The sequence below is a fragment of the Diplodia corticola genome, assembly GCF_001883845.1.
Source record: "Diplodia corticola strain CBS 112549 chromosome Unknown scaffold33, whole genome shotgun sequence".
NCBI classification, from domain to species: Eukaryota; Fungi; Ascomycota; class Dothideomycetes; order Botryosphaeriales; family Botryosphaeriaceae; genus Diplodia; species Diplodia corticola.
The window spans coordinates 196,056-212,963 of NW_017971512.1; the positions used below are offsets into that span (position 1 = coordinate 196,056).

A 16,908-nucleotide genomic window follows, 5' to 3' on the forward strand; every position below is an offset into this window, starting at 1 on the left:
CGCCCTGAGGCATGGAAAAACTCCTCATCGTCCACGTCGTGAGCTCTTTTCCTCAAACGCCGTCCCCGAGACCGCCCCGCGCCGGCGGCGCCGATCTCGGGAGGGGTGATGAGTGGGAGGGACAGGGAAGCACAAAGGGCAACTTTTGCGGCAAAGCGAGACAAAGAACCGAGCGAATGACCTGGAAGTGTCTCTGCTTGGCCTCCTCCTCCTACCTCCCCCGCGTGCAATCATCGTCATCTGCATGCCGGGTTTTGTAATCCGGCCTTTGTCTCGCACAATAATGCGCGTGCCGCGCGCTACACGTGTTTCTCTCCATCACAGACAGGAAAAAAAGACCTGGGCCCAGGCCTATTCTCTCTCTCTCTCCCTCCCCTTTCCCCGCGAAATGTCTCGACCGATCGCGAATAATAGCGAAACCAGCGTTTCCGTTGGTCGGTCACCACTCCGCCGTCTTCCGAGGGTCATTCTTGGTAAGCGGTATGTGGGAAATAAGTCACCGGATTTCCGTCTCGCTCCCACACACGCACACACGCGCGCGCGCACCTGCATTCGACCTGCATAACGCCGGTGTGTGTGGGAAGAATCCCTCTAACTACTCCGTGCTTAGGCGGACGAAACAGCAGCCTCGGAATGGAACGGAGCGGGTGGCTGCCTAGTAGGTAGTAGTAGTAGTGCATATGGAAGGATGATGATTAGTAGATGAACGGTGAAGGGGGACCAGCAGCAGCAGCGGCACCGCACCGCACCGCACCGGCATCGCGGGCATCCCTCGGTCAGCCATCCATCGGCAAGAGCGACGGGGGGGAAGGGTGGGCGGACGGGCGGACGGCCGGCCGGCCTGCTGCATCGCATCGCATCATCGCATCACCGCCAAAAAGGCGAAACAACAGTCATCAAGGCGTGCATGCGATGCGATGCCTCATGCAGGGCACGACGCAGGGCGATTTGATGGATGGATGGGAAGTGAGGCAGACAACAACAGGCAACCAGCACCGCCCGAAGCGGGGGGGCGTGGCGTCCAGTCCGGCGCTGTTCGCTTGCGCTGTTTGGCGAGTAATGCGACACGACAAGCGCGCGAAGAAGGCGCGAGAAACGCCCGCCGTCCGGCGTCCGGCGTCCGTCGTCGTCGGCGTCCGCGTCCCCGCTTCGCGAGATGGGAGAGACGGGGAGTAGTAGTGGGAGAAATTGATTGCGGATGAGTAGTGCGTGTGTGTTGTCTTGGTCAGCTGGTCGCTTTTTTCTCATCCTTTGTTCCAGTGCCCGCCGACACCGCCCCTTCCGTTTCGGAAATGCTATCGTAGCGCGCCAGCCAAGCGGCTTGCGCGCTTCTTTTGCTCTTTTTACCGATCGTGTACAGCGTTGTCGCTGCATGTGCGTGGGGCCGCGGTTGGGGGGGCCCTTTTTTTTCGACCCTTCGGCAAGTAGTCAGCTGCGCTGGCAGCTGCAGGTAGAGTAGGGCCCCCATCACATGCTTGGCTTGGGGGGTCCGGTCTTGTACGACTTCTTGTGCGTTGACCGGATGGGGGAATAAGCTGCGATTCGATGCCATGCGATGCGATTGCGATGCGATGCATGTTAGTCACCGTGTGAGCCATGGCAAAAAGGAACAAAGCACGAGTGATGATTGGTTTTGTTTTGTGTGATTGTTTGTCATTTCTTTGTAGATAGATGGTAGGTGGGGATTGGTTGCTAGCTAAACTTGCTCCGGGCCTCGACCGTCGACTGTCTTAGCAGGAGGGAGAGCCACTGTGAGCGGCGGTACAGGAAAAAGCAGAGTGGAAACATGACCCTGCGCGGAATTCATCGTCGCGCATTTCTGAACATCCCGCCAAATATGAAAATGCTTTGTAACAGGAAAATAGGTATCAAGGACGAACACCCGAACGCCATGCTGATGATTAAACGCTTCGCTCATGAGGCCATAAACAGATACAGGAAGAAGGCAAGGAACACTGAGGGTTGCTCAATACGAGGTGATGAGCGGTGCGTTTCGTCGTTCTAGAAAGTAGCTTTCTTGTAGGAAGGCTGCTTGGTCGGGTGTTGTTGGCACTTGTGATTCCTTGCTGTCGAGGTATGCTGTTGTTGCCATGGCCTGCCTCTCCTTTTCGCTATACTCGAGAGTAGGCTGAGGCGGTGTTGTTGGCGTGGCGTCGTCGTCTGAGTCCGAGTCCTCCTCGTGCACGAGCTCGGGAGGCGTTTGTTGCGATGGCGAGCGGACAAGAGCGTGCTCGTCGTCAAACTCCTCGTCCTCGTAGTACTCGTCCTCCTCATCCTCGTCCTCCTCGTCGTCATCCTCAAGCTCGGTGGTGGTGATGCGCACGGGCGGCGAGGTGATGCGCCTGAGCGGCGGGATCATGTCGAAGTCCTCGGCGTCCTCGTCGTAGTCGGAGTCGGACTCGCTGTCGGAGAGGAGGTCGTCGTCCTCCTCATCCTCGTCCTCGTCGTCCTCCATGACCTCCTCGTCGATGGTGTCGGCCCACTGGATGTGCCTCTCGGCACGGGCGGCCTTGTTGACCGTCTTGTTGAACCAGGCCTCCTGCTCGCGCTCGGCGTCGGCGAGCTCGAGCATCAGCGAGTCAAGAAGGTTGGCGTGGCCGACCAGCAGCCTCAGGTCGTGGTCGCTCTTCTGGGCCTCGTGGGTGAGCTTGGTGCGGGCCGAGGCGGCGATGTAGTAGGTTTGCGAGAGAGACATCTTCTGCTTCTTGGCCGGCGGGGCGGCAGTGGGGAAGTAGGAGCGGGTGGTCTCAGCCGAAAAGGGCTCGAAGTGTGATTGGAGTCGTAGATGCGAAGGCATGGTGAAGATGTGCGAGCGGCTTTATGGTGAAATAGTGCAGTGTGCCTGGAGGGGTGAGTCAATAAAGGCGCGAAACTCGGAGCGGTTATGACTGGAACGTACGTATTGGGATGCAGACCGCGGGCGGTGAGCAGGGCGGGCAGAAGGGCCGAGCAGCAAGGGTGTGCGGGACAGGCGTTGTGGGCGGAGAAGGCGAAGCGAGGCGGAGAGCGTGCCGCGATGGAGATGGTTGTTCTCGGTGATCGAAGTCGATGTTGAGTGTTGTGGTTTGTGGTGGACAGAGAGGGGCGGGTCTGGCGGTATACTTATGCCATGCCTCAGATTCCCAGACAGCGTAGATGACCCCGGCGTTACCGTCGTGCGTGCGTGCTCACCGCCGCGAGGCTGATGATTGTCTCCGGGCCCGAGCTGCAAAGGCCGGCCCATCCATGCAAGCGCACTTATGCGCAGATCGCCGGCTTACACAACACCCCGGCGCGCGCCTGCGGTGCCCGCGCTGCCCGCCCGCCCTCGGCCGCAGCCCGGCTTGTCGCGCTCGTCGCCCGAGAAGCCAGCGCACCGCTCGGAGCCATTGTCTGCAAACGCTCCGCACCACTCGCCGCGCGGTTTCAGCAGGAAACAAAACAGCTGCCCGGCTGCCCTCAAACAGCCCCCACGGGCCACTCTCATCTCTCTCATCTCTGCAGTGTCTGGCGGCGTGCGCCGCGAACTCCGTGCCCGCGTGCCCGCGTGCCTCCTTGCGCAGGCCCTTAGATGAGCAGCGGCAGGGTTGGCGCCTAGTTTGTCAGCTCTCAAGCCACAGCCCAGCGCATTCCTCCGCCCTTTCTCCAGGCACCGAGAGATGCCCTGCCAAGCCAGTCGGCCGCTCCATCTCCCGGCGGTGCGTTGCGCGGTCCGCTTGCAGGGTCGCAGCGTCAACCACTGCGCATCATCCGTCACCGTCGTTGAGTCACGCTGAATGGATGCCGCGGACGACGGAATTCGGAGTTAGCCTGGGTGCTGGCCGCTTGCTGCCTGGGGCCAGTGTGCCAGCCGATCATCCGGAAGCTGCTGTGGCTCATCTCATGTGGTTTGCACGGCTGTTCCCTGATCCGGCGCAGAACGCGAGCCCGAGGGCTGCCGCAGTGCCGCTGCCGCCCCGCAGTCGATCGACCGGGCCTTGGCGCTTCGTACGACCAAGGGCTCTCTCTCTCGTCTGTCCGCAACTGCACGCATCTCGTACCTCGCATTGCCAATAAATGACCATCTGCCCGTTCCGGCGCGCTCGCATACCGCGGTTGCGCACTTCCACTTTGCGCCTCGCACTTGGCCGCGCCAGCCCGCACGCGCGCATGCCATGGCCGCAATGGCGCAATCGTGCCAGACAGTAATCACGATGGTGTTTACAGCATGTCGCCAGCGGGCGTGGTGCTGGTCGGCGATTAGTTATTTGCGAGCGGACTGCGTCATGGCCCGGGCTCGAACGGGCGGGCTTATCCAGTAAACTCCAGGATGCTGACCACATTGCCGGCTCGTAGGGCTGGCTCACACATGCGCCATGGCAGCCCTCGGTGCGGTCGCTGCTGACAAAAAGCAGCGGGTGCCCACACATAAGCTTGCAGCAAGCGCCTGTTTGAGCAAGAGCCCGTCATGGATGATTAATTCCTGCTAACAAATTATTATTGTCAGAATGACTCTTTCCAGAAGCGAAGGCGCGCAGCGCCGGGCCACGCGCTGTAACCCTTCGCAACCCGCGTGTCCAAATATGGCCACGGCGGTGCCTGTTCGTGCGACGGGCCTCCGCATATGCACGCAATACCGCTGGGGAAGGGCCATGCGGTGAGGTGCTGCCGCCCTCTGCCCTCTGCCCTGCGTACAAGAAATACCAGCGTAGGCATCTGCCGCAGCGCCCAAGTCGCACCGCCCCTTCAGTCGGCAACCCCGACGTCGGTCGTCTCCCGCGCCGCGGATTCGCTTCGCAGCGCCCTCGGTTCCGTCACGACTCCAAGCCCGTTGCAGCCATGCCACGATGCCGCGATGCAACCCGTAAGCCTCGCAGCGCCCCGATGAGGCGACAAGGCGCGGCTGTGGCCCAACCCAAACCGCCCCTGTGTTGGTTTGGTCCAAAGCTGTGGCTGGCGCAGCACTCGGTGCCCGCGGGCTGCGTGCGTCTGGCGCAGGGCGACGAAACAGCAAACGAAAGCGAGCGCCGTCCAGCTCACCGCTCGGGCGCTGCGCCGGCCCATGTGCATGCCGCCGTGGCATCGCATCGCGGACGGTACCTGATCTCACGACGCGATCTGGCGAGCCGAACCATCGCTCTGAGCCTTTCTTTTTCGGGCTCCTTTTTTTAAACCCAGAGCCCAAACAAGCAAACAAGCGCCCGTCGCGCGGCTGCCACGGACCAGGCGGTGGAGCGAGCGACTTGAGCCTCAACCCCATCAGCGCCAAGCCGCGACGCCCGCCGCCCATTTCATTTTTCTTCTGCTCGCTTTAATGAGGGCCCGCCCGCTAGCTCTGCGGCTTGATTTCTTGTTTGATTGCCAGCTCAGCTTCGGGCTGCGGTCAGGTGGGAAGTTTTTGCGGCTCTCCTTTTTCGCTCGGGAAGCGCGCATCGCCGCGGCGGGAACCTGTGCGCTGGCAGTTCGTCGCCATGGTCGCGTCGCCGCACCAGGGGAAGCCGCGTTATGCAACTCGAGCGGTCCACTTGTGCGCTCGCCCGCCTGCCCGCGGGGTGTGTTCGGGAGGGCAGCAGGGAGCGCGCCGGCCAGATCAGCAATTGTCCTCGACAGCACAAGGGAGATCTGCCGGAGCGGTGTGGTGTTTGCGCGTTTCAGTCCGGGGGCGGGAAGGCGGTTGGTACGACTGCGGTGGTGCTTCGACGTGGCACTGTGGAGACACCGGTCAGAATCCCCCATCCTTCTTCACGCAGAAGAGACAGGCGGTATAGCCGCCACTGCGGTATCCCGCGACGACTGAGCCTCGTGCCTTGCCTCCTGAAGCCTGCAGCCGCGTCCCTTGATGCCGACTCGATAGGCCCGCCGTGCCTCTTACTTAGCGGTGCAACCTCGCTGCAGCCGTTTGCCCTGTCGCCCTGCCGCCCTGCCGCCCGCGTGTTTCGGCTCTCGCTACACCCACAACGCTTCCAAAATTGCCGGGCACTCACGCACTCACCCCGCCCAAACATCGTCGACATCAGTGTGCCGACCCGCGCGACAGTGTTTGGGGAGCCAAATCGCAGGATGGGCCGGTCATGCGCCCCGCAATCCGCCAACGAGAAGATCCTCCGCGCTGCTTCGCCATCCGCGGCCTGAAAACAATTCAATCTCTCTCTCACCTCAGCCTCGCGGGCTGCCTTGTGGCAGTGTTTCTGCTTCGCTGCCCGCGCTGCGGTATCGACGCCTTAGCGAGATTCAACGGGCCTCGTCCGACGGGCCTCTTTCATGCGCGTTACGGACTGCCAGGTTGTTCTCCCGCTCGGCTGACGACACCGGAGAATCTTCGATCGCGTCCTTCATATATCAGAATCCAGTCTGTTTCCGTGATTGTTTGGAAACCTTGCTATGCATATGCGATGGCACTCTCCGTCACGCCGCGGAGAAAGTTTGAAAAACGAAACCCTTCCAGCCTCGACGTGTTCTCCCGCCAATCTCTGAGGACCTCTGCCGGCAAACTTCGTCGGCGTCGTTGCTCATGCGAGACCTTGGACGATCCCATGCTGGACGCTCCGAGAAAGAGGTCGACCCTCATGCTGCTTGAATCCCCCACCCCTTTCCTGACCATTTCCTCTCCGCCCGAGTGGCTGCAACCACAGCAACGTGATTGCTGCATCCCAACTAACCCGCCTAGTGCCCAGAGCGAACGCGACGCCTCGATACGGTTCTGAGACAGCAGCCCGTCCACGGCCACCAACGCCTGATGTCCTGGACGCGCATGCAAACATGGCCAGCCACAATGCGGTGACCACGCGCGTTTCGCAGCGCTCCGCCCGGCACGACATACTCGCTGTGCCAACCGAGCAACACCGCCCAGGCGTCGTCGTCGTACCACTGCATTCGTACTCTTCTCCAACTCGACTGTCGTACCGGTGGGGGTGGGACGGGAGGGGAGCTGCTCAGACGCCATTTGTTGCGTCGGAGAAACGGATTATCCCCAATCGCAAATGTTGCGACCACGAGGGTCTCAGATGGCAGGACAATCAAACCGGCTGCGGTTGCCTCGACGCCTTGTCGGCAATTTTGCGAGCTTTTCGTGTTGAAATATCGATTCGGCCGTTATTGCGAGACGAGTTACTTTCACTGATGGATGAGTCTAGGCTAGAGGACAGAAGACGATGCACGCTTCAGATACGTCTTCGACTGAATGTTAAGGCAACCCGGAGCGAATTCGACCCGCAATTCTGCCGTGTGACACCACCGCGATATTTCTGCCTCGACTCTAATCCAACGGCCGAGGACTTGGCGTGAGACGAACCGTTATCCGACACAGGAAAGCCAACGCTGTTTGCACGAGTAACCGATGCGTGGAGCCGCGATTGGAGTGGATCTTTTCGGGCCTTGACACGAACGCGTATGCCTCCAAACGCCAAGCTGGATCCCGACCGTCACATTCGATGGGGGCCCTTCTCGTTGGTTTTCTCCCCCTCTCCTTCGGTCAGGACTCAGCCTCGCCCTCGGTGCTCGGCAGTTCTGTTGGGATCGTCGCCGGTCGTCTCCACCCCGTCACTACTACTGGGGCTCGTGTCCGCCAAGTGATGAATGCAGCAACGGCCTCGTGGATCGAAGTTACGGCGGACATCGTGTGTAGGCCGGCTACTTTCCCCCCGCCCACTGAAACCCGTCAACCATCAGCTGGACCGGGCCCATTGCGAAGACCCCCCACGCACGCGCCCTACCAAAGGACTGGGAAATGTGCGGTGGTTGGAGTGACGATGGGAGAGAGTGGTCGGGATTTTCGCGTACACGTGGACACGTCGGGCTGGGCGATTTTATGCAAACTCTGCGGAGACTGGCATGGATTTTCTCCGTCGGCCAAGCTTAGGGGGGCACTTGAAACCGTGTGATCGATCAATGCTCGGCTCGAACCGCGGTTTCCGTCGTAGAAGGTGAGTGGCTGTTGCGGAAGCGTTGGAGACTTGCGGGAGAGCAAGTAAGAATGCTTCCCGTTGCGACCTTGAGCGAGGCCGGGTATGGTGCGCGAGACGCCGCTGCCACCCTCGCCGCGGTCCTGGAGCAAGCGAAGAGAAACACGGATGGGAGAGGTGTAGCTTGCACGTTTGGCCAGGCTCCGTGGTGCAGTAGGCGGAGACATGTCAGTATCAGGGGAGAGAAAGAGCTTGGAGGTTCGATGGAAGTGTTTGGAGGTTCCAAGAAATTGAATAAGAGCAATTCTTGCAAAAAGACTGGCCCAAGAACTACCCAGTGACTTCTAGATGGGATAAAATGGGTGGAAAGGAGGACGCGAGGAATCTGTTGTTTTGATCGGGAATGACGCTGTCGAACAGCCATGATTCGCAACACACATTGGCCACTGGACGCCTCATCGTTGCTAGCCAACTGCTTGCGAACCGGAGCTGGGACATGGGAGAAGGAATTCAGACGTGCCCGCGGATGACCCTACCATGACCAGTTCGGCCCACGATTGCACGAGCTGGATGACCCTGGCGCACGTTGGCACCGCAACTCCGTTATTCCGCATCTGCTACAACCGTTGCAAGGCACGTCTGGTGGCTCGTGGTGCCGACGCTTCTGCTATCAGACGGCGGCGCCAACATACCCGCCACCTCACACCTGACTGGGCGGAAAGTGCTGGATACTCGACGCGTCGCTATCATGCCAGAGCCGTTTCCGGAGGCGGCTTGCCCCGTCCTGCACGCAACTTGATATTCACACGTATTTTGTGGCTGTTTTGAACTTTCAGGAGCGTCATTGTCCGACTACGATGGTGGAGAGTAGGATTTGCTAAAGATTATCGAGCCGCTGCACGGAGCGTTGATGCTGCGGAATCTCAACGTCGGAAAGTCAGGCGAGGGGATATGGAGATATATGAGGTGTGCGAAGATATCCTTAGGACAAGCCAGAAGGAAAAACAAGTAATGGTCCCCTTTGTCCGCTTTTTTTGACAATTGCCTTTGCTTTCGTGTCCTCAATCATCGATTCAAAGAGACGATTGTTTATTCTCTGGATCTTATTAACACAGAAATAAGATAATCTTGTACCTTTACAGCTGACCCGTGGCAATGCAGGTCAAGTGACACTCCGGGCGAAGCTGGCACCTGGGTGTTTTAAAACCATTGACTGCACAATAACACTTACCATACGACGATCTGACAGCCATGACTATCAATCGTGAGGATCATGCCAAATGGTAGCTGAAACTTTTCTGGCTTCGGCGAGGATCTCAATATTGTCACGGTCTAAAATTTGAGGCAAGTCCTTGTCTTGAGTTTGATGCTCGAAGGCAAGATCATTCAATGATGAAGCTTTATAATGGCTCTTAAAGATTGTGAGAGGGAAGTTGCAGATGTGGAGCTGTAGAATATCGATGCGAAATGGCCGGGTGCGGCATGAGTGGAGGGAAAGCGAATTGCTCATCTTGGATTGCGCATGTTTGTGAGTGAAATTGGCATTACTGCTTCTCTGATTTAACTATTGCTGCATAGTTTATATACACGAAAAGCTGCTGACAAGGAGAGGGGAGCAGTGCCGAGTATTCGGGTGATCAGGTGAGAAAGAACTCGGGTTGAAATGTGGTGTAGAAAACAAATCAGAGGCGGTGAATGATGCCGTTCGCCATAACACTAGCTACTCAAACGGGCAAACTAAAAATCGCCATGAAGGAGTCGCCGCAGCGTCACTATGGCTCTTTCAGTAGAATTACGTTAGCGGAGTATAACTGAGCAATTTCTCAAGCTCATCGATTGAATGCTTGCCCTGGGTCCATTTTATCTCCCAACCACGATTCCGATGCGACACTAGTACTGATAGCATAGAAGACCGTTCTGCGTCGACAGGAAATCGCTTACGGGCATGTCCTCAGCAAGCCCGTACATGGGGAGGATGTCGTCCACGGATGCCTGGGGAGGCGCGGTACCGTCGAATTCGTTCTGCGTCCTGATCCCGCTATACTCGGCATCGCGCCTCTCGGGATCGTCCTGCTGCCAGAGGTACCAGAGTCGGTCGATTTGGCCGTGGTGGAGGAAGAATATAGGATCTGCATTGTCCTTAGCCAATCACACGAAGCCCCACTTGGAAGTATCAGCGACATACCGTTTGGCGACGTCGCGGGGACCATGTCACCTCCGATGGCTCTGTGTATCGCAAAGTGCGGCCCGCCCTCCAGCCGCTTCCGATAGCTGTTGTAGTTGTCCGCCGCCTGGACCCTCCTGATGGCGGCGTCGTCGTAGTTGGGGCCCGACATGTCACCGGGGTGCTGCGTTCCGTTGTTGAAGTCCCGACTCAGGCAATGGGGTTGGAGCTTGTTTCTCTTGTAAGCCGGGCGGAAGTCCTTGAAGGGCCCGTCCGACACGCATCCGAGTCTCGATCTGTTGTATAAACCGCCGTTGCCGCCGAATCCGGTTGCCGCGTCCCATAGCGGTGAGTGGGCGGTATCGGAGGAATCAAAAACCCAGTCCCAGTAACTTTACTCCCCCGGGGATAAGGTCAGCGGCGCGTCTTGACTTCGGAATGCGTTTGCGGGTCACTTACGTTGCACTTCCCTGGTATCCACACTCTCGAAGCGCTTCCTCGTACACCATGATGAAGAAGCGATGCCAAGGGAGAAATGATGCTACCAAATGGACTATTCCATATTTTAGTCATTGAATAGATGTGTGTATAGGGGAATCTTACTTTCTTTGTTGAGCGCGTTATGGACGTAAGGGAAGTCGTCATAGAGGCTCGTGGTGAGGCCGATGCGAGACTCCTTCGTTGTCAAGCATTGAACCGCATCGATGTAGTTTCGTTGCTCCTCGGAAGACAACTGGCGCCATTCTCTGCGCAACTCTACGCTAGTGCAACCTGACCCAATGTTTTGTGAAGATGCGAGTGCCGCGAAGGTAATGGCGAGAGCTTGGTTGATTAACATGTCGGTAGTTGAGCACGAAGTCTGAAACGATGAAGTAGTTTATCAAATGTAACACCGGGTATGGCTAGCCTTATATGTTCAAGGTTCTCTGGCAGCTTGGCAGGGTGTGCCATATGTTCTGCATGCATACTGACAGCTAACCAGGGTACACAACAAGCGCTAGGCAAGCCGCTTGCAACCAAGCATTTTTGAGCCGCTTGATCTAGACTTTTCAGATCAAGCGCGTCGTTCGACAGATCCCAAAATAGTAGGATGACGAATTTAAACTTATTCGCATAAGCTAAGCCAAGAACGGAGAGCAAAAACACCTTTGTTCCGCCATTTTAAGAACATCTTATTGCCGGGCCCGCTTAAACCCTGATCTCTTGTGGTCTAAGACTCGCTGTCTTGTGAAATCCCCGATTGGGTTCTGCGCACCTGGTGATTCGGGGTTATGTCCGATGTTGTGCTTGCTTTCGTCGGCGATGCACAACAACCCAGAAAAGAGATGCCAGATTAAATCCATGGCTGCGAGTATAAGAACGTCATTCACTAATTACCCAATATCCTTCTTATCAAATACGTTAGTTGTACCCGGCTTCCACAATTTCGGTAGATTATGCAGTGTACGGGTAGAAAAGGGTCCGCACGGGTAGCCTCGGCATCGACCTGGGAAGACTTCCACATACCGCCCAACATCAACTTCGAATAACCAAGCTAAATTTGGGCTGGGTAAAATTCACTGCCAAGAGGCTGAGTCATCCTCGCTCTCGCTTTGCTATCCTTGTTTCCGGATATATCTAGGCAGATTCTGCATGTTGCTGCCTACACTAGCCGCAGGAGTTTGCCTGCTGCAGCCACAAGCAGGAGAAGCCTCGAGTCCGACGCCTCCGCCTACAGCCTTGTGCAGTCAGCTCCAGATATGCCTGTCAACGCAAAGTGTACACTCAAGAGACGAGAGTGGTGTGGCACCCTTCTTGGCCAATGCATCATGTGGTCAGATATTGTACACGACGTCCCTGTTTCCCAATGCGCCTCGTCCATACAAAAGCCGGTACCACTCAGTACCTTAGGCTCTACAGAACCGAACCGAACCTCTTCGCTACCCATCTAATAAAGCATAGCATCCTTGACCAAAATGGTCTGCGTAGCTCTTACTTGGCACATCCACTTCTTCATTCTTTCCATTGCCTTAGTCTCCGCTCAAGGTTCTTACCGCCGCAGGGCAGGCCATGCAGGTGAGATTGCGGTCTACTTCGCGTTTGAGACGATTTTAACGCAGTCAAACAAGCGGTTTTGGCGGGCGATAAGCTTCTTGTCAACGGAGGCCTTGTAGCCAATATATCAGGGGTGCCTATTTACGGTTTGTGCACCTCTGGTACGTATATATCGGCTGCAAAGCTAACGGCTGTTTCTCCCAGAAAATCAAACTTGGATTATTGGCCTTTCATCCAGCTGGAATAATCAGACCTTGATATCAGTCCCGGTCCCCCGACCAACAAGCTTCGTCCCACTCGAATTCGAAACGCTCTGGTATGATCCAAACTCAAGCTATGTTTACTCTTTCGGCGGCGAGATATCTCAAGATGGGTATATCCCTAATCCGTATGGTACAATAACTATACCTGAAGAGTCTATATGGCGGTTTTCGTTCGACGGCACAGGAGAAGACGGGCAATGGACGGAGGCCTTAGGACCTACAGGCGAGAAAAGCTTCCCGTCCGATATCAAGAGGCCCATCATGGGAGCATCGGCTTCAGATAACCAAAACGCCTATTACATCGGCGGCGCAATATACAAGTGGACCACAAACGACGTTGGGAACATGACTGAGCTGCACAACGTCCCCGGCCTCCTGCAGTTCGACTTCAGCACACAAACATTGACGAACGACACAAATGCAGTTCCGTATTTTGCCTCTGTGTGGACTGAACAGAACCAGACGGTGAATCTCGCAGGGTTGATGACAAGCGTTCCCCTATTCGGCTCCCAAGGCGTCTTCGTTCTAGTCGGTGGACAAAGCAATGACACAGGGAAAACCGAACAGTGGTGGGAGACTGTTACAGTCTTTGATCCTGCCAAAAAATCCTGGTACAGCCAGAAAGCCACGGGCGAAATTCCAGAGACAAAAGCAGGGAGAGTCAGAGATGGGTCATCAAACAACCATTGCGCTTTTGGGGCTCAGAATGACGACCTGGAAACATTTGAGATGTGAGTAGCTTCTTGCTTTCAACGCTCCACGCAACGTTGGCTGAACTCTTTAGATTCGTCTTCGGAGACTTTGAAGCCATGCCAACTGCCCAGACGTACTACATTCTCTCTCTCCCATCCTTTACTTGGTTTGCCAGCAATGTAAGTTCACTGCCGAGACGTGTTCAACACACCTGCACGGCGACGCATAACAGACAAATGATCATGGTTGGCGGCCTCGATCCAGATCAACGCAATAATATTGATCCACAAGACTGGGACGAAACGCCAGATCCGTGGCACCAGGGCATCGGCGTCTTCGACATGACTGCCCTCAAGTATACGGACGAGTACGACGCCAATGCCGCTAACTACGTGGCGCCCCAAATGGTGCAAGATCATTACAAAAACACGTGAGTCGCATTTTGGTGCTGCTTTTGGAACCTTCGTTGACTTGTTCAGCAGTCGTTATCCGATGTGGGACGATCCGAGCCTAAAAGACATCTTCGAGTCGACAAGGTCTGGGAATTCGTCGTCCAGCGGCCTGAGCGGAGGTGAGATTGCTGGTGTCGTAGTGTCGGCAATCTTTGGCCCTCTTTTGTGTATCTTCATTGTTGCATTCCTGGTAAGAAGGAAGACAAGGAGATCCCAAAGGGAACAAAGAGCGTCAGAACTTGGGGAACGGCGATCGTCTCACGATGTCGAGTTGGTTTCACTGCCCACCTACGAAGACGCGACTCACACACGCAGACGTGGTTTTGGAGCTCCAATGTACAGCTCTCAAAATAGTCAAGAGCAGGTTTCAACACCACTGGGTGATCCAGCTGGCCAAGACGGTAGCGGTTGTGGACCTTCAACAGCTATTCCACAGCCGCGAGTCCCGCTCGCACCTGAGATGCCATCACAGGACAAAATTCGCAAGTATACAGGACCAGTGAGTAGAGATACTACTGGAGCAGCGAGTTCATCAACGAGCTGAGAGATGTATACAACATAGTTTTTGGCAATAGATCATGACGCTCAATTCTACCTCAACTCTGTACTGCGTCTGTATCAACTGGGCGTAATGATACCCTCAGATAGTCCTCCAAGCACGGAATGAGTCTAAACCGGGTTCGGATCTCCTCGGGTCTTGTCCCAAGTCTCGGAAAGCGCTTCAAACCTCCTTTCATCGTAGTCCCGCTTTTCGTCGTTAAAGTAATGCAATCGAACCGCCTGACAGGTGTTCACCATATTCCGACAAAGCCCGCTATCGTTGGCAAAGTTCCACAAGCATGGACACTCTCTGTCATCGCAGTTGCACTTGACCCATTCGCCGAAATGCCGCATTATCCCTCTTCTGGCTTTTCCTTCCTTTCCGGATGGAATAGTGAGATCTCGCCGATCCTCGTTGCAGTAGTAGCACAAGTGCACCATGTATATGACGGCGAGCGTCATCCCGTGATGCAGAACCAGCAAGGTTCGATCAGAGACTTGAGTCACCTCAGTCCAGCACCAGCTCACATCTTCGGCTGCATCTTCCGGGAAACGCTTCTTCAGCGCTTCAACTTCAGGCTCCCTTGTCAGCGGATAGCTCGTAAGAGGAAGGCTGTATGTTGTATCGACTTACGGGTGACTCTGCCACGGCGGTCTTTGCAGTCATTGTAGATCAGCTCGTAGATGGCCATGCCAGACACTTTCATTCTGTGCCAGATGGGTCGGTCAAGAAGCAGATGCCTCGCACCGATGCTGTTGAAGAAGTAGCACGGGTCCACCATCTGAGTCGCTCGGCCCGAAGATTCGGGGATGTGGAGGACGAGCTCTCGGGCGAAAGCAGCGGCTGTTCCTGCCGCGTACCTCTGCCACATCTTGTTGGTGTGCGAGTCGGTGTAGTCGCAGATTCCGCGGATCATCAGCGCGTCGGTACCGCGCACCACGCCGGCAGCTTCCATCTCGAAGCAGAGAGGGGTCCGAGATTCGTTGAGGATTTTGTCACAAATTGCGTCGCGCGACCGGGCACTGCCCACGAACGAGCTTCCTGACAGGATGGTGCCGCGATGAAAGGTGAGGCCGGCTTTTGGGGGCGGCGGTGCTCCTCGTTCCTCGAGCTTGCCTTCTTCACATCCGCATGGGGTGTATTGGTCCTCCCTGTCCCCGTTGCCGCACTCATAGTCGGCTTGGTACAGTTTGTCGTTGTTGCGGCCCGGGAATCCGAACCCATCATACATGTCGAGTCGTCGGAGGTGCTCGTCAAATCTCGTTTCTTCGGATTCGTAATGGTTGAGGAGTTTGGTGAGAACAGTGACCATTTGGTCGCCTGGGGAAAGTTTTTGCTGGATCGGGCGGATGCTCTGACGGCCGTTGACTTCCTGGTGATAACCGTAATCCCATCCGATCACTGCAGGCTCGCCGGTCTTGTCTGGCCATCCGACAACCACGTGGCCGAGTCGGACGTCACGTCTGCATCTTCCGGGCACGAGCGGCACACCTCCGCCTATGCCGACAAAAAGGTGGTACATCAAGCTACGAAAACTTGATCGTAATGGTTGAACGAGGCTGGCAGCAGAGACAGGCCCCGGCTTCTGGGCGGGCATGCAGGCAACAACGACATTGTGGCCCTTGATTGAACCGTAGTGGTAAATGTTCCTGTCCGTGTCGTCCTGTGGAATGGGCTTGTGCTCCTCGTCAAGCATGCAGCGGGCTGCCAGCAGCTCGGAATCGTGCAGTGCACATATCCAGGCCACAGTGTAGTCATCTCGTTTGAACTGGCGTTTGAACGACGACATCATGGTTGAAGATGAATTTTGCTGCAAGGGTGGAGGAACTTACGAAAAGATGTTTGGAATGTCCCGTCTTGACATTGATGAGACCGTCAAATCGAACAGACAGTTGCTGTAAATAGCTCGTTCAATTTTCTGTTCACCGGTGCAAAAGTGGCGCATCCACCCTGGTGGCCAACACACCTTTATGTGGTTACACAGCAGCGGGGCGTCATCCAGAATTTGACAGTCTGCATACAACCCCTCCCCACCACCAGGCAGCAATGAGCCGCATGGGGACAATTTAAAGCAAACACTTGACTAAGTAGGGCCTGAAGGAATGTTAGCAATTATAAGAGACACAGCTCCCTGCATCTTGCAAATAATCGGGCTAAAAATGGAAAGTGTTCGTCATGATGGATATCCATCTGCAGCATGAAGGCGCCGACCCCAACTCCCCCTCCGCTCGTGTCAGCACCAACACCAACCGCTGCGAGGGAACAAATGGCGACCCTGGGATTTTGTCGATGTTTAACCGCCTCTGGCCCATCGCGACCGCGGACAGCAACCTCACCATGTATGCTTTTCGCAGATTCAAAACGAGCCACCTGCTGAACATGCGCTTCCTGGAGCACGAACTCGAGCAGCTTGATCGGGACCTTTATCAAGCCGGAATGAATCTCTGTCCCGCAAACCCTCTTGACAGACTCGGGCTCGGGCGAAGCCAAAGAGACGCCAGAGCGAAGGACCCCACACAAGTCGTGACACAAGAATCCATCTCACGCCTCAGAGCCCTCGTCCAAGAATACGGCAGGTCTCCGCGGTTGCCGCAACATCTTCCAGCCAGCCAGCTGATTCGTGAACACGTACATCAGACGACGCCCTGATCCGCTTCAACCAGCTCATGCAGATGGAGACGTTCTCCCTGTGCGACGACCCCTGGCACTCGCGCTTCCGCGACAACCTCAACGAATGGGAGAGCCACAAGACGCGCCTAGTCAGGGTCGACCTGCCCGCCGGCAGCGTCCGCTCTCCGCTGGAGCACGGCCTGAACCGGCTGACGCGGGCGGTGTGGCGGCACACGACTAGACCGGCCGCCGGCCGCAGCGAGACGACGGATTCGGAGAGGCAGCAAGGCAG

General features: G+C 56.4%; 4 protein-coding genes across 4 annotated transcripts; 1 reads left to right on the top strand and 3 right to left on the bottom strand.

The window, feature by feature from the left end:
* Window positions 1-1,966: 1,966 nt before the first annotated feature.
* Window positions 1,967-2,797, bottom strand: BKCO1_3300056 (uncharacterized protein; the record flags this gene model as incomplete). Its single annotated transcript, XM_020274555.1, has 1 exon — window positions 1,967-2,797. One exon carries the CDS (start codon window positions 2,795-2,797, stop codon window positions 1,967-1,969), a length of 831 nt encoding a protein of 276 aa, XP_020129404.1.
* Window positions 2,798-9,749: 6,952 nt separating this feature from the next.
* Window positions 9,750-10,861, bottom strand: BKCO1_3300057 (uncharacterized protein; the record flags this gene model as incomplete). The annotated part of the gene is made up of 4 exons (XM_020274556.1): window positions 9,750-9,988; window positions 10,045-10,415; window positions 10,483-10,576; window positions 10,627-10,861. The coding sequence occupies 4 exons, from the start codon at window positions 10,859-10,861 to the stop codon at window positions 9,750-9,752; spliced, it is 939 nt and encodes a 312-aa protein (XP_020129405.1).
* Window positions 10,862-11,978: 1,117 nt separating this feature from the next.
* On the top strand, window positions 11,979-14,132 carry BKCO1_3300058 (kelch repeat protein; the record flags this gene model as incomplete). Its single annotated transcript, XM_020274557.1, has 6 exons — window positions 11,979-12,078; window positions 12,123-12,218; window positions 12,262-13,051; window positions 13,105-13,443; window positions 13,496-13,964; window positions 14,028-14,132. 6 exons carry the CDS (start codon window positions 11,979-11,981, stop codon window positions 14,130-14,132), a joined length of 1,899 nt encoding a protein of 632 aa, XP_020129402.1.
* A 2-nt stretch (window positions 14,133-14,134) lies between these two features.
* BKCO1_3300059 (kinesin light chain) lies at window positions 14,135-15,798 on the bottom strand (the record flags this gene model as incomplete). The annotated part of the gene is made up of 2 exons (XM_020274558.1): window positions 14,135-14,577; window positions 14,640-15,798. The coding sequence occupies 2 exons, from the start codon at window positions 15,796-15,798 to the stop codon at window positions 14,135-14,137; spliced, it is 1,602 nt and encodes a 533-aa protein (XP_020129403.1).
* Between the last annotated feature and the right edge of the window lie 1,110 nt (window positions 15,799-16,908).